At 29.0% G+C, this 15,061-nt stretch overlaps 1 protein-coding gene across 3 annotated transcripts in view; it reads left to right on the top strand.

The window, feature by feature from the left end:
• Window positions 1–13,807, top strand: part of Wdr59 (WD repeat domain 59) — a 77,274-nt gene extending 63,467 nt beyond the window's left edge. For 2 of the 3 annotated variants that reach the window (XM_076462472.1, XM_076462463.1), the window contains 5 exons: window positions 3,817–3,880; window positions 6,732–6,852; window positions 8,487–8,629; window positions 10,447–10,554; window positions 12,317–13,807. In XM_076462472.1, the coding sequence (XP_076318587.1) occupies window positions 3,817–3,880; window positions 6,732–6,852; window positions 8,487–8,629; window positions 10,447–10,554; window positions 12,317–12,453 (573 nt within the window). In that variant the 3' untranslated portion in view covers window positions 12,454–13,807. Of the gene's footprint in view, window positions 1–778; window positions 884–3,816; window positions 3,881–6,731; window positions 6,853–8,486; window positions 8,630–10,446; window positions 10,555–12,316 lie in introns of all 3 variants that reach the window. The other variant, XM_076462455.1, reaches the window with a different exon arrangement.
• Window positions 13,808–15,061: the final 1,254 nt, after the last annotated feature.

Here is a 15,061-nt window from a genome sequence, read left to right as displayed (position 1 = left end):
ATTTTTATTGGAACACATTATTTTAAGTTAATTTTTAATTAATATTGGTGATTTAAAAAAAACAACTAAATTATCATTGACCTTTCTCCTTCCAGTATTGGAAACTTAATTATTCAGTTTTGTGTGTTGTTGGCTTTTGCTGATTATTAGCAATCATGTGATTTTTTTGAAAAATTGTTTTGGGAAATATTTCAAATCCAGCACCTTTATTTTTTTAAAAGGATATTCTTGCTTTTTTATAATTTACAGTTAATAAATAAGGTAAGAAGGTGTGTTTAAAAGCAAACAGTACTTGAATCCTAGTTTAACTTTGAAGCATTATTAGTCTTTAATCTGTGTAATAATTTAATCTGGCTAATTTTAAGTTGTGATAAATTTTAATTCCCATATTAATGTATCTGTATTACTAAACACTACTCTAGTAGATTTAAGTTTCTTTTAAAAATCCACAACACTGATCTTGAAGCATTGAAGGTTTTACAACTATTGTTACTTTAAACTTTTCTACAGTTTTGTAAGTAAGCATTTTGTTAACATCATATGTGAACCTTTCCAGGTCTGTATGACAATTAAAATCAAGAGAAATTGAATATTATAAACTGTTCAAATTTATTTACTTCCTATAAAATATGTACACAAATATTGCTAATAAGTTTTTCTTTGGGCTTACTCTGTTCCAAAAGTAACCCTATACCAAAGCTTGCTGTTGGAACATATTGTTTTGTTATGAAGCCTTTCATACTTCATTGTTTTTAAGAAAGAATGGGCTTATTTGAAGGAACCAGCCACAGAGGGTTCCATGGTCCCGGACTGTCAGCAGCAAGTATCCAGGACTCTTAGCTGCAGGGCTCTGTTACAAGTAGCCAAAGTCTTAACAGCAAGGGTACAGTTTCCAGGTTCTGAATCCAACTGTGTGTGTTATCCCAGAATCCCTTTGCCTGCTGGTTATACACTAATTCTTATCCCAATAGTTTGTCATGTGTTTAGCATGCTGTTCAATGATATTTCACCTCAGTAACTGTTTAGATGTTGTGAAAAAGACTCGGATTTTTCAGTCCATTGGTGATTTGCATCTGTGATCCCCACATTAGTAGGTTCTGTGATCCCCACATTAGTAGGGTGTAGCTGAAGAGGTAGTTTATGGTTACCTACTTATTGATTTTGTTTTTCTGTTTGTGTTTATACAAAATCATCCTAGAAATATTCACTGAGTGAATATCAGAGAGCTTATTTACCTGTATTCACCTTAAAGTTTGTGTAAATAATTTTTGTAGTGTTGAAAAGTTGTTTTATTGTTTTAAGTAAATGTTTCTGTAAAAAAAAAATATTGCTACTTTTGTATAGTTAGAAACATGGGACTTCTCACTTTTAATCTGAGAATGGTTCAATACTAACCCATAAAGAAATTACTTGGAAAAAGTTATTTTATGCAAATACAGTTGATGTTTATATTTCGTTGAGTATAATTTTAAAACAATTGTATTAAATATTTTTGTTGTAATGTTAAATATTAAAGCAGCTATTTTTTGTAAAAATAACGAGAACAAAGTTATGGTTACATTGATCTGCTGAAGAGATTGGGGAGTAACACATCTTATTGGATCAAATGAAACAGAAATTCAGTGAAGTTTAACATGTTTACTTTGCATTTTAATAAGTCATGTGAACTGATTTAGTTCTTTACCTACACAATTATGTAAATGTTTCTCAGTCTAGTAATTTCAGAATGTTTTATTTTTGACAGAATTTCTTGTGTAACATTTAAAATGTACATGGTCTTTAAAAGGTTATTTTATACTTTCATAGTGGGCTTCTTTAGAATTATTTTGTGAAAGAAACAAGTACTGTTATCTGGTTTTAGTAAATAAAATCTATAATTTAATGAAACTCAATACATAAAACAAACATTTATAAATTTCTGTATTAGGAGTGAAACCATAGATTATTAAAAGGTGACCTGTATTCTCTTTGTAAAACTTGTTATTCAGAAGCTTTGGTAGGTGAAGATCACAAGACGATCCTTTTCTAATTGTTTACAATACAAATTATGTAATTGCCCAAGGAATATGTTAAAAGTGATTTTTAGTCTCTTCATCTTTTAATAGGAGGGAGGTATATAGTATAAAATAAGATAAAAAATATAACTGACTTTTTCAGTTTAAATTGTAATTCTTATTAGAATTAGTGGTGAGATAAATGTTTAAAGCTTGGAATTGTGTTTCATAATATCATTTGTATGTTTCAAGAATTGTATTAGTTTCACTTCATGTGAAAATAGTTAAAGTATAAGATCAAAGTAATTTAATAAAGAAGAATGATACATATTACAAATAATAAATTAACAAAGAATGATACATAATACAAATAATAAATTAACAAAGAAGAATGATAAATATCACAAATCGTAAATTAACAAAGAAGAATGATACATATTGCAAATAGTCTTAAATGAATGGATAAAGATAAGTAGTTAATATACCTTATTTATATTATGTGATTTCTAAATGTTAATAAAATTACAAAAAAAAAAGAAATATTTTAGAGTTTCTGTTTTGTTAGTGGTTTAATTCACATGCAAGTTGGTTTGATTTGTAGTTACATGTGTTGATTTGTAGTTACATGTGCTGTTTTGGCTTATTTTTTGGCAGTATGATATGAAATATTTGCATTGTTTGTTACAGCTGTGGCTTATTGATGTTAATTTATCTCAAATATTTGTGTGTGGGTCAATTACAAACATTTATTTACATGCTTTATTTTGACCACTACTTTCTGCAGAGTTCCAAACTAAATATTGTGGCAAGCTTAACATATTAATACTGACTTTATTTATGTATGTTTGTTTATAAAGATACAAATAAAACTATTCTTCTAATATAGTTGTTCACATACAGAGGATTGAGTATGCTATATTATAATGTTTGAATATGCAAGGCATGTGATAGCCCACAACCAATGTAATAAGCAATGAATGTTGTGTGTCACAACTACATTTTTAAGGTTGTTTTGCATTTCATAGGTAGAGCAACATCACCAAAAATGTTTTGCTTTTGGAAAAGGTATGTAAGAGCCTTTTCCAATGCAAAATATTCATAAATATTTTTATACTTAAGACCATTGAAAAATAATGAATAAGGATCAATTTGGGGTACCAGGAGCATCCAGAAAAAAATCTGCAACAAGTCTATCTGTGATCATAATAAATACTCTCATCCACTTGCTCCAGGAGACAGTATACATCATAATCAAGAATAATTCCTACTTTAAAAACAAGACATTTGTTCAATCATCACATACATCAGTCAGATGGAAAATGAAATGACTATTCATGCTATTTGTAATCCATACAAAATAACAAGGAAGTTGCTGGTTACAGCACCTATGGACTTGTGTGTGATGAAATTGGCACTGGTAAATAATTGTCCTCTTGTAATAGATTAATTATAAAAAACCTGCAACAAGGAGTAGTGTGTTCTTAACATGACAGACTTATGTTAGATGCTTGTGAGGTGGAATCTATGCTGCAGATATGAGTGAAGATGCATGGTCTTCAGGTAGAGCAAGACTAAATGTAGGAACATAAACTTTAACAATGTAATTAGGCTTGAAAATCATTTTAATATAATGTACTCAACCTCTGTGTGTGTGTGTCTGTCTTCTAATACTTTTTATCTAATTGATTTAAAGGATAGCATAACCTGGATCATGAAAACTTGGTTTTAATGTGCATACAGTATGCTCTGATTTTGTTTGTTGTGAGACAATATTTTGTTTCTGCTTGTATTTATTTATTTATGAAGATTTTTTTTCCTCTAGCCTAGTGGTTCACCTTACCATACAGTAGTCCCAACTAACAATTCCTGGGATGGTTGGAGTCTTGGTAAGTTGTGCAACTGCTACAAAACATATTACCTTAAAACATGATATTAGGTTACTGCAATTATGTATCTCGTGCAAGATGTTCAATTGTAGGCCTTTTTCAATACATAATGTTTGTGCAAAAGTGAGAAATTTTTCTTCTCTACTTACAAATGTTTGCATTCACATACTTTTTATATAGTTATTAAAATGCAACAATTTGTGGTGATAAGAAACACAGTTAAAGTAAAAATGTATTCTCAAATGGCTGAACATGACCAAAGAAGGTTGAAACGTTATTCTGTACTTTATTTTAGTTAAAGTTTTAATACCCATATCAACCATATTGATAATACAAAATATGACAATTTATTTGTTACAAATTCTTTGACAATTTTCTGAAAAATTCATCCTTTTGCAATATGGATTTCAATGGAGACATTCCTGAGACACAGTCAGTCTTAGATTGGCTTTAATTAATTTCAACTTTGAAAATCTTATCAGTGGATACAACAGTTTAAGTAAGAACATGAGAGTAACTTGCATATTGAGCTACACTGCTCTTGAACCATTTTTGTAAATAAAGCAAAGTGCTTCAAGGTCTTTGGTCCTTAGATTTGCAACTAGGAAGACATTTTTCCATCTGACCAAAGTCTCTAGTAATTGTTAACAGTTGATGATCTTTTGTCAGTTCTTTTGTTCATATTGCTCTTTAAAAAACCGCTTCCTCTGTATGGAAGAAGAATTTGGTTAAATTATTAACAATATTAGTTTTCATAGTTTACCTGCATTTGCTTTTTGACTGCTTAATTATATAAATGTATAATACTGAACTATTAGAAAAAATAGAAATCCTTATGATACATGTTATTCTTCTAATGTTACAGTTGCATGAGGAATACTTCCTTACTATTTTTGCACTCCCATCTAGCATTGAAAGGAGGTTTGAGAGTGATACTGATGAAGGACTTCAAAATTTACAAAATAGTGTATATTCTTTGAAGAGGAGATAACGTTTTTAATTAGTTGCAATGGCCACAAAAAGTGAAAAATATTTTATTGGAAGGACCTACATTGCACACCCATATGCTGGTGACCTGTATTTCTCTTATTATCGCACTCCTGATTTTGGGAATCTTCAAAGATTATTCCATGTTTTGTAAACTCTATAAGAATGTTCAAGGTGTTCTAAACGATAATGAAGATGATAATATTTTCTTTCTGATAATAAGAGACCCACTTTGATCCTTCAGCACTGGGAATGTTGTAAGTAGCAGCATCAGTTGATCAGGGTAAAGTAAAAATGTGTTCTAAAGGTGGTGAAGGCACTCGACTCGTAATCTGAGGGTCGCTGGTTTGAATCCCTGTTACACCAAACATGCTTGCCCTTTCAACCATGGAGGCATTATAATGTGACGGTCAGTCCCATTATTCGTTGGTCAAAAGAGTAGCCCAAGAGTTGGTGGTGGGTGGTGACGACTAGCTGCCTTCCCTCTAGTCTTACACTGCTAAATTAGGAACGGCTAGTGAAGATAGCCATCGTGTAGCTTTGCGTGAAATTGAAAACAAACCAAAACTAATATCAGCTATCTTTAGAATACTATTTTCTTCAACATTGCTTGAGAATTCATTGTTTTTGAAATTTCTGACACCCACTCTTGATGACTTGTATCAGGGAACAGCTCGCCAATAAGATCAATATCTATTTTAACATTGTTAATACACCTGTAGGTTTTAATGTTTTTATATTAAACCTTTGTTTTGTAGATAAGTCTAGTATAAAGTTGTCTGTAAACAAAAATAACATTTACTCGCAATGATGAGGAACTCTGTTGAAGCAAATGTATATAGTAGGGATATCTGATGTGGGTGTTAAAATAAACTTATTTAAAACATCAAACAAATAATGTTTCAATGTCATTGACAGGTTAAGAATGACTTTTGAGAAAGTGACTTGTTTATCAGTGTCATGGGTATGACACCAGTGATAGATATGTGATGATAGAGATATTGCATATATTTTATATATTACATATGGCAATTAACATTGTAATTTAAGAAGATAGTTAATATCGGTAGAGAACTGTTCCTTGGTGTTGGTTCATTGTGGGTTATTTGTTTTGCTGGCTGAAATGGTAAATAATATTATTCAATAACTTTTTTATGATATACTCACCTTTATTAATAATTAATTTATTTGTTATGTATTTGTCAGTTATGTCTTTCATTTTATTTACTCATTATTTAAAAAAGGAATTTTTAGGGTTTTTTTTACTTTATTAAAGTAAAACTTTACTAAGTGATGTACTAATTACTTGTTTAGTGAACTTTCAATTCATTTTAAGTCTTTCTTGGAGGTTGGAATTCAGTAGTAGCCATAAATATTCATTAGGTATGATATAGAGGTTAGTAGCAATCAGTGGGAGAATACATATAAGAAATGAATTACACTCACATTTTTAGGATGAAATATCATGGTACTCTTCAATGTTATCTGACACTATTGTAAGTGAAGGTTGTACTACATTTAGTCATCTTGCAAGAATAGTTAATAGTTGGATATTTAATTTTACAAATGTTGAGGTAATAATTGTTGTATAGAAGCAATGACATCTGGAATTGAAGAAAGGTCTCTTATTTGTGATGGACAAATGACACAAAAATTTGTATTTTTTTCAAGCCTGTGCTTTAAAGTTTCATCTATACATGTGTATACTTTATATTTCATCAAAATACACTGATCTTTTAAAATGTAAATAACTTGCTTTTCATCCCTAGTCCATCAGTTATTTATTACTTTAATGCAGAGCATAATCAAATAGTAGTAGATAATTCATGGTCATTGTAACAATAACTTCACTGTCCAATTTTAGTGTCCAAAACAAAGAGAAACAGGTCCAACAGCTGGACAGATTCAGTGGAAGAGTTTAGGCTCCTGGATGCTATGTTTAAAACAAAGGAAGCTGAACAAGAAAAGCACGAATCGTGTGTGAAGTAAGTCGGCTGATTATTGAGAATACATGAAATAGTTTCTGCATGAGTACAATTTTTCTAATGTTACTGATTTGGGTCAAAATTTCTCACTAATGTATTGGTATCTATTTAACTATAACTAGTTTACAGATTTTTGGTTAGTTATGGCTTAGATCTGACTTAAAGTTAATTACTCATTCTTTTCTCAGTTTTTGTATTAAACTGATTTAACTTTTCTGTTATTTTTATGTTTAGTACAATCTCTTGAGTTTGAACTTTAGTGACAATCAATAGCACAGTGTTTTTATATTAACTAACATGATATTTTTAGTTAAGGTCAGTAATATTAAGTAACACAAAGTTTTTGAGTTACGTTCAGTGACATTAACTAACATGATATTTTTAGTCAAGTTCAATGACATTAACTAACACGATATTTTAGTCAAGTTCAATGATATTAACTAACTCAATATTTTAGTCAAATTCAGTGATATTAACTAACACACTATTTTTTTGAGTTACGTTCAGTGACATTAACTAACACGATATATTTAGTCAAGTTCAGTGACATTAACTAACACGATATATTTAGTCAAGTTCAGTGACATTAACTAACACGATATATTTAGTCAAGTTCAGTGACATTAACTAACACGATATATTTAGTCAAGTTCAGTGACATTAACTAACACGATATATTTAGTCAAGTTCAGTGACATTAACTAACACGATATATTTAGTCAAGTTCAGTGACATTAACTAACACGATATATTTAGTCAAGTTCAGTGACATTAACTAACACGATATATTTAGTCAAGTTCAGTGACATTAACTAACACGATATATTTAGTCAAATTCAGTGACATTAACTAACACGATATATTTAGTCAAGTTCAGTGACATTAACTAACACGATATATTTAGTCAAGTTCAGTGACATTAACTAACACGATATATTTAGTCAAGTTCAGTGACATTAACTAACACGATATATTTAGTCAAGTTCAGTGACATTAACTAACACGATATATTTAGTCAAGTTCAGTGACATTAACTAACACGATATATTTAGTCAAGTTCAGTGACATTAACTAACACGATATATTTAGTCAAGTTCAGTGACATTAACTAACACAAGTTAAATGATAATAAGTAACACAGGGCTTTTGGTGTTACGTTCAGTGATAATAAGTAACACAGGGCTTTTGGTGTTACGTTCAGTGATAATAAGTAACACAGGGCTTTTGGTGTTACGTTCAGTGATAATAGGTAACACAGGGCTTTTGGTGTTACGTTCAGTGATAATAGGTAACACAGGGCTTTTGGTGTTAAGTTCAATGATAATAGGTAATACAATGTTTTTTGCATATAAAATCATCCATTAGGAAGTCGCTAATTATTTTCATTAACTTTCTGTTTACAAGTTACCTATTTGATTTATGTTAATGTTCTACAACTGTGACCTTGATAGTTGCTCTAAAACATAAACAATTTCAATGATAATAGGTAATACAATGTTTTTTGCATATAAAATCATCCATTAGGAAGTCGCTAATTATTTTCATTAACTTTCTGTTTACAAGTTACCTATTTGATTTATGTTAATGTTCTACAACTGTGACCTTGATAGTTGCTCTAAAACATAACTTTCTAGGCTGATTGATCCACAGTTGACAACTCAGTATGACCAGTTTAAGAAGGCTTATGCTGAAATCTTATATCGCTGGAAACTTCTTGAGCAGCGAGCTCTAGTGTTGAAAAATGTATTAACAGTTCCTGAAAAACATAAAGGTGTTGGTAAGTTTCAAGGTCTTATAATAAAATATATGCTGTGAAAAACCTGAGTACTTTCCCTCTATTTGACAGCATATTTTTATAATATAGAATGCTTCAAGTTTCTGGTTAATTTGACTTTAAGAAGCTGAATGTTGACTGCTTGTATTAAAAACCATTTGTATCTCCTTCATATACCTTTAGTATTAACCTTTATTTATATTATCATACAAAATTTAGAACTGACTGTCAACTTTGTCAGGCCTCTTTTTTTTTTTTTTCTTGTAAAGTTTGTGATTAACTGTAAACTGACTGGTCAATCCATCCTCTTGTAACATCAAACTGACCATCTTACAGCTTGGTATTGTTTTTCTGAACTATCTTTCTTTTGCAGTGTGTAATTAACTGTTATAATTAACCTACACTTTCTTTTAGAGTCTGACTAGTCTGTTTTCTGAAGAATTTCTAATGGTGGATTTGTTACCACTAAGCAAATACAATAAAGCTGATGAAGTATCATACAGAAACACATTATGATATAATGAGACTTTGGTATCTGTTTTGAAAAATCTTGCCTAAATTATTTTGTAATCCCAAACTACATAAAAAATGAAACAAGTACAGGTCTATTGCTGTTGTTACAAAACTGAGTATTTATTAAACTTATTAAAGTGTGAAATATGTTAAAGAACTAGCTTTATTATGTTAAAATATGTGAAATATCTTTTAATCTGTTCATTATCTCTGGTAATTTCATTGAGTGATAAGAAAAAAATTAAAATCTTCAAGATAGAAAAACAACTGAATGTTTTTGTCATAATAGTCTTCACAGTAGTGTTTCGACTGATAAAAAAAATCACCAGGGATTTCATAATACTTTAAGTATTGTTGGAAATTTAATGTTGCTTTAGTAAACACTGATGTTTGTGCAATGTTAGGTATACACTTGTAGGGAATACCTAGAGATAGTAACTTATAAATTATTGAATTATTAAAAGCTATTTATTTTTACTTGACTACACTTTTTGTTTTTTTTTAAAACTTGGCCATCGTGTCTCAGCAAATATAGGGAATACCGAAGGATAGTAATTTAATTTCATAACTTTGAGATACATATTTATTCAAACTTAAATTTTCTTTCACAATTCTTAAGAAAAACTCCAATAAAGTTTTAACTATTAGCTGCACTTGCTTACAAGATTTTGTGGACATAAATTTGTTTTAATTTTTCAAAACTGAAGTTCCTACTAATACATTTCTACACCATATTTATTCAAGTTTGTGGTAGATTAAATAATCTTTTTTGTTTTTTTAAGTTCTAGACATTGCAGTTATTTTACAAAATATCACATTTTTACCTTAATTTTCTACTTACATTTTTAAGGAAATGTTAAACCACTTATTTATATATTATGTGTTATTTATTGTTTTGATTATTTTTCATTGTTAGTTTAGTATAAAGATTTAAAACTAACCTAAAGTTTATAAACTAGCATATAACTACGTTATATTATTGTGATTATGACAACAAAATATGGATCACACCTTTGATACCCAACTAATAAATTAGTACTTTCTAAATGTTACAATTTTTTTCTCTTGTAACTTTCAATACATCTCGTTACATCTTTATATTAAACGTATTGTATTAATTACTAAGATAAATTTTAGTTGTGACCACTGAAAATAGGTGGCTTATTTAGACAAATTGTTAAAGAAAACTGCTTTTACAGAGTCTGTAACTGCCTGTAAGCTAACCTTTCTGTTGTACAGTGTACTACTGAATCTAAAGAAAAAGATACCTTATGTAATTCTAAAATAAGTCAGTCATTCTTTTCTAGAGTTTGTGACTGACTGTCAACACTGTCACAAAGATGGAAGAGGAGCACAATGTTTTCACTGCAAGGAATATAACTTTCAGTGTGTGATTTGTCATGTTGCTGTCAAAGGTAATGTAGGTTTTTAATACTGCTAGTGTCAGCCATTACAGCACTTTAATTCAAAATAAAATATGCATGTGATTAAAGATAGCTTTGTCTAATGGGAGGTAAATACAAAATACAGTTTATAGTAATCTAAGGTAAAGCTAATATTCACTATTGTTAAACAATAAATTTATGTGGAAGCAACTTTTGACACTTTCATGTGTCCTCTTTCATCCAACAAGGTCTGGCATGGCCAGGTGGTTAAGATGCTCGACTCATAATCCAAGGGTTGTGGATTCGAATCCCCATCACACCAAACATACTCATCCTTTCAGCCGTGAGGGCGTTTTAATGTGACGATCAAATCCACTATTCGTTGGTAAAAGAGTAGCCCAAGAGGAGTTGGCAGTGGGTGTTGATGACTAGCTGTCTTCCCTGTAGTCTTGTACTGCTAAATTAGAGATGGCTAGCATAGATAGCTGTTTAGTAGCTTTGTGCAAAATTCAAAACAAACTGTTTTTTTTTCATCCAACAAAATGTTTGACTGAAGAGTACATGTGAAAGTATTCAAAATTGTTGTTCCAAAATGGTGGATGTTAACCTTATTTTAGAGCTTCTATATTTTTTCAGTAATCTTTCCTTTTTTTAAATTTTGACTTCTCTCAAAAACTTGATTATTTTGTTACATTTCTTTTTTGTTTTTAACAATCCAATATTCTAGGTTTTTTAGTTATGAACTGTCCATACAGTGATGAGTCCTCTTTTAGTTCTTATGAAAACTAATTAACTGAAAGTTATTTAATATATTATTGTGTGTGGCTAATAGATGTTCCACAAGGCCTGTAACAGAATTACAATGACCAGGTAAAAAGCTCAGTAAGTGTGAATCCCTTGTTCAGAAGGAATCAAAAAAACTTAGTTAGAAAATTTCTCATTGTAGAATGACAGCAACAAAATAAACGCAATAAGAATCCATAAATGCAGAATGACAGTGACTAAATAAACTCAATAAGAATCCATAAATGCAGAATGACAGTGGCTAAATAAACTCAATAAAAATCCATAAATGCAGAATGACAGTGACTAAATAAAATTTCGGTAAGATAATCTAATTGCCTAGTTGCAGAATGACAAGGATTAGATAGAAATGCTCAGTAAGAGAACTTAACCCAAGTGTTGTTTTCTAGTCTGACAATTGCTTGAAAATACTGCCTGTAACTGAAAACAAAATGCAAGTTCCTGAAATAACAATAGTTGAAATACAAGGTTTGATACAGATATTTGATTGCATATAACTGAAAGAAACTTGTAATGGAGACAAACTTGTAATTCTATACAGTGCATTTAGCTTTCTATACTTCAATAACTATATAATTAATGTCTTGGAAATACAAAACTTTTACCTTTTCATCCAAATTTATTTCAAAAGCAGTCCATCAGCTTGCTGAAATGAAACATTTTCATACGATCAAATAAAATTGCACCTAGTCTCATGTGACAATAATTTATTTTTTGAGATAAGCTTTTATATTGAATGACAACAGTGTTTAAAGATAAGGATACAAATATCTTTGTACTCTTAGCAAGATAGTAGCATGAACACATGAACACATCATATTTAAATCAGTTTCTTAAGCATAATCAAACACCAGTAAAGGAAAGATTTTGTATTGTTGATTGGTAGTAAATTGTTATGTGTGGTTACAATAGAACAATTTTGCATTTCTTTGATTTGTAGTCATAATGAACAGTTGATTTTAACAGATTATTAATGTATTTTATTTAGGTTCATCAAACTTCTGCCTAATGTGTGGTCATGGTGGACACACAAACCATATGTTAGCATGGTTCCAGGAAATGGAGGTTTGTCCATCGGGGTGTGGATGCCATTGTGTTGAAAAAAGTAATGTTTTTGTGCTATAATATTGTGATTTAGTAAAACTTGTAAAAATGTATCTTACCAGAACTAAAAGTAAACTACCTATTAATTGTTCTGGTGTATAGAAAGACCACAAAACTGGTATACTTTACCTTTCTTAAATGCCTATTTGTTTGTTCTCTGGAAAACTTGAAATACATTAATCCAAGAGCAGTATTAGTGTGTGAAGATTTTGTTTTCTTTCACCCTGATGTTTTATTTAGAGCTGTTACAACAATGGCTGAACAAGATAATGTTGTTAGCATGCAATACTGCAGTGCTTAACTCTGTGGTACCCATCCCCTAACCCTCACAAGGCTGATATTAAAGTTTCACTATTTCACTGGAGTTAGCAGTGGGTGATGTTGACAAGCTGTCTTCTTTCTGTCACTTCAGAGTTAAGGGTGACTAACATAAATTGTCATTGTGTAGAACTGTGTGTGAAATTCATCAGACAAAAAACATTATTACAATTCACATGTTAGTGACTCAAATACTAACATGAATTGTGCTTTATTAGCTTTCATTGAACCAGAATAATAGTTGCTCACCTGTAATATATCCATAAAAATGGTCAGTAAACACAAATAGTAGTAAAAATATCATAATTAAAGACTATTGGTTTTAGTGTACCAAGAATTGTACTACTATTTGAAGTTTCTACTATTACTAGTTTAAGAACTGGCACATAGAACCTTGAAAAATAAATATTATATTTTGGAGTAAGCTGTTATGCTTAGGTATTTAAAATGTTTTAAATATATCTCTATGAGAAATTAAAATTGAATTTCACTAAAACAAAGAATCTTTGTTAGCTTGGTTACTATGTCTTTTTAAATATTCGTAAAATTCTAAGAATGTAGAAACCAAGATCAAATTATTTAAATTTATAGCTTATAATAAAGTGTGAAAATATATGATGCAGGAAACCTTTGCTGATCCCTTGTTATGTACAATGTTTGGAGATATTGAGCTGTTTCTGTAACTTTTTTCTCAAAACTAAATGTAAACAGATCATAGAATTTAAACTCCAGTATTATTCAACTGAATCTGTAACTCAAACAATCTTTAATGGTTGAGTGTTAAAGTAACCATCTAACTTGTATCTTGTTGGAAACTTGTTTTATTTCTTCACTAGAAAAAAAAGCCAGTTTTCAAGCCATAGGTAGCTATTCAGTATGACAACAAACTGTATTGAACTTTCTCTAGCTAGAACAGTGACTCAGATGTTGTTTTTATCTTATTTAAAGTTACATGAACAATGCAATTTTCAGTGAACCCAGTTTATTGTATTGTGTACATGATTTTTCTCTTGCAGGGTTTTTTTTCTATAAAATATTTCCATTTATACGTGTTTCATTACTGAGGTGTTATATTTACGTGTTTCATTACTGAGGTGTTATATTTCTCACTTGTTTATTTACACAAACTTCTAATTTAATCACATTTTTAAAGGAAATTTTCAACTGCCTGTAGCTCACATGTAAAGAAATTGTTATACTATTTAGGTATTTTTACGTTCACCTAGTTTGAACGTGTATGACACTTAGCAGCACTTATGAGTGGATTCTGAAACATAATATTCTAAAATTGTATTATTCAATATAAGTTTAAATAATGTACAAAATGAAAAAAGCATTTGATAAAAACGTGAAGTTATTACATGAAATGGGCACAAATTAATTTTAATAAAGTACCTATGTTACTTTTTTATAATTAATTTTAATAAAGTACCTATGTTACTTTTTATAATTAATTTTAATAAAGTACCTATGTTACTTTTATAATTAATTTTAATAAAGTACCTATGTTACTTTTTAATAATTTATTTTAATAAAGTACTTATGATACTTTTTTATAATTAATTTTAATAAAGTACCTTTGTTACTTTTTATAATTAATTTTAATAAAGTACCTATTTTAATTTTAATAAAGTACCTATGTTACTTTTTAATAATTAATTTTAATAAAGTACTTATGATTTTTATAATTAATTTTAATAAAGTACCTATGTTACTTTTTTATAATTAATTTTAATAAAGTACCTATGTTACTTTTTTATAATTAATTTTAATAAAGTACCTATTTTACTTTTTATAATTAATTTTAATAAAGTACCTATGTTACTTTTTAATAATTAATTTTAATAAAGTACTTATGATACTTTTTTATAATTAATTTTAATAAAGTACCTATGTTACTTTTTTATAATTAATTTTAATAAAGTACCTATGTTATTTTTTTATAATTAATTTTAATAAAGTACCTATGTTACTTTTTAATAATTAATTTTAATAAAGTACCTATGATACTTTTAATAATTAATTTTAATTTTAATAATAATTAATTTTAATAAAGTACTTATGACACTTTTTATAATTAAGTACTTATGTTACTTTTTTATAATTAATTTTAATAAAGTACCTATTTTACTTTTTTATAATTGCAGTCAAAACCTAACTTGGTTTGAAATCATTAAAGAAAGTCTCTACCATAAAGCCATTGAAATAAATTTATATTAACTAATTAATTTATATAGATACGGACTAAATATGTTTGAGTGGTGATATCTGAGGCGACATTAATGTATTAGCTTTTTCTTATGACAAAATG

Source organism: Tachypleus tridentatus, chromosome 1 (assembly GCF_004210375.1).
Source record: "Tachypleus tridentatus isolate NWPU-2018 chromosome 1, ASM421037v1, whole genome shotgun sequence".
NCBI lineage: Eukaryota > Metazoa > Arthropoda > Merostomata > Xiphosura > Limulidae > Tachypleus > Tachypleus tridentatus.
This window is presented reverse-complemented; position numbering and strand designations above follow the sequence as displayed.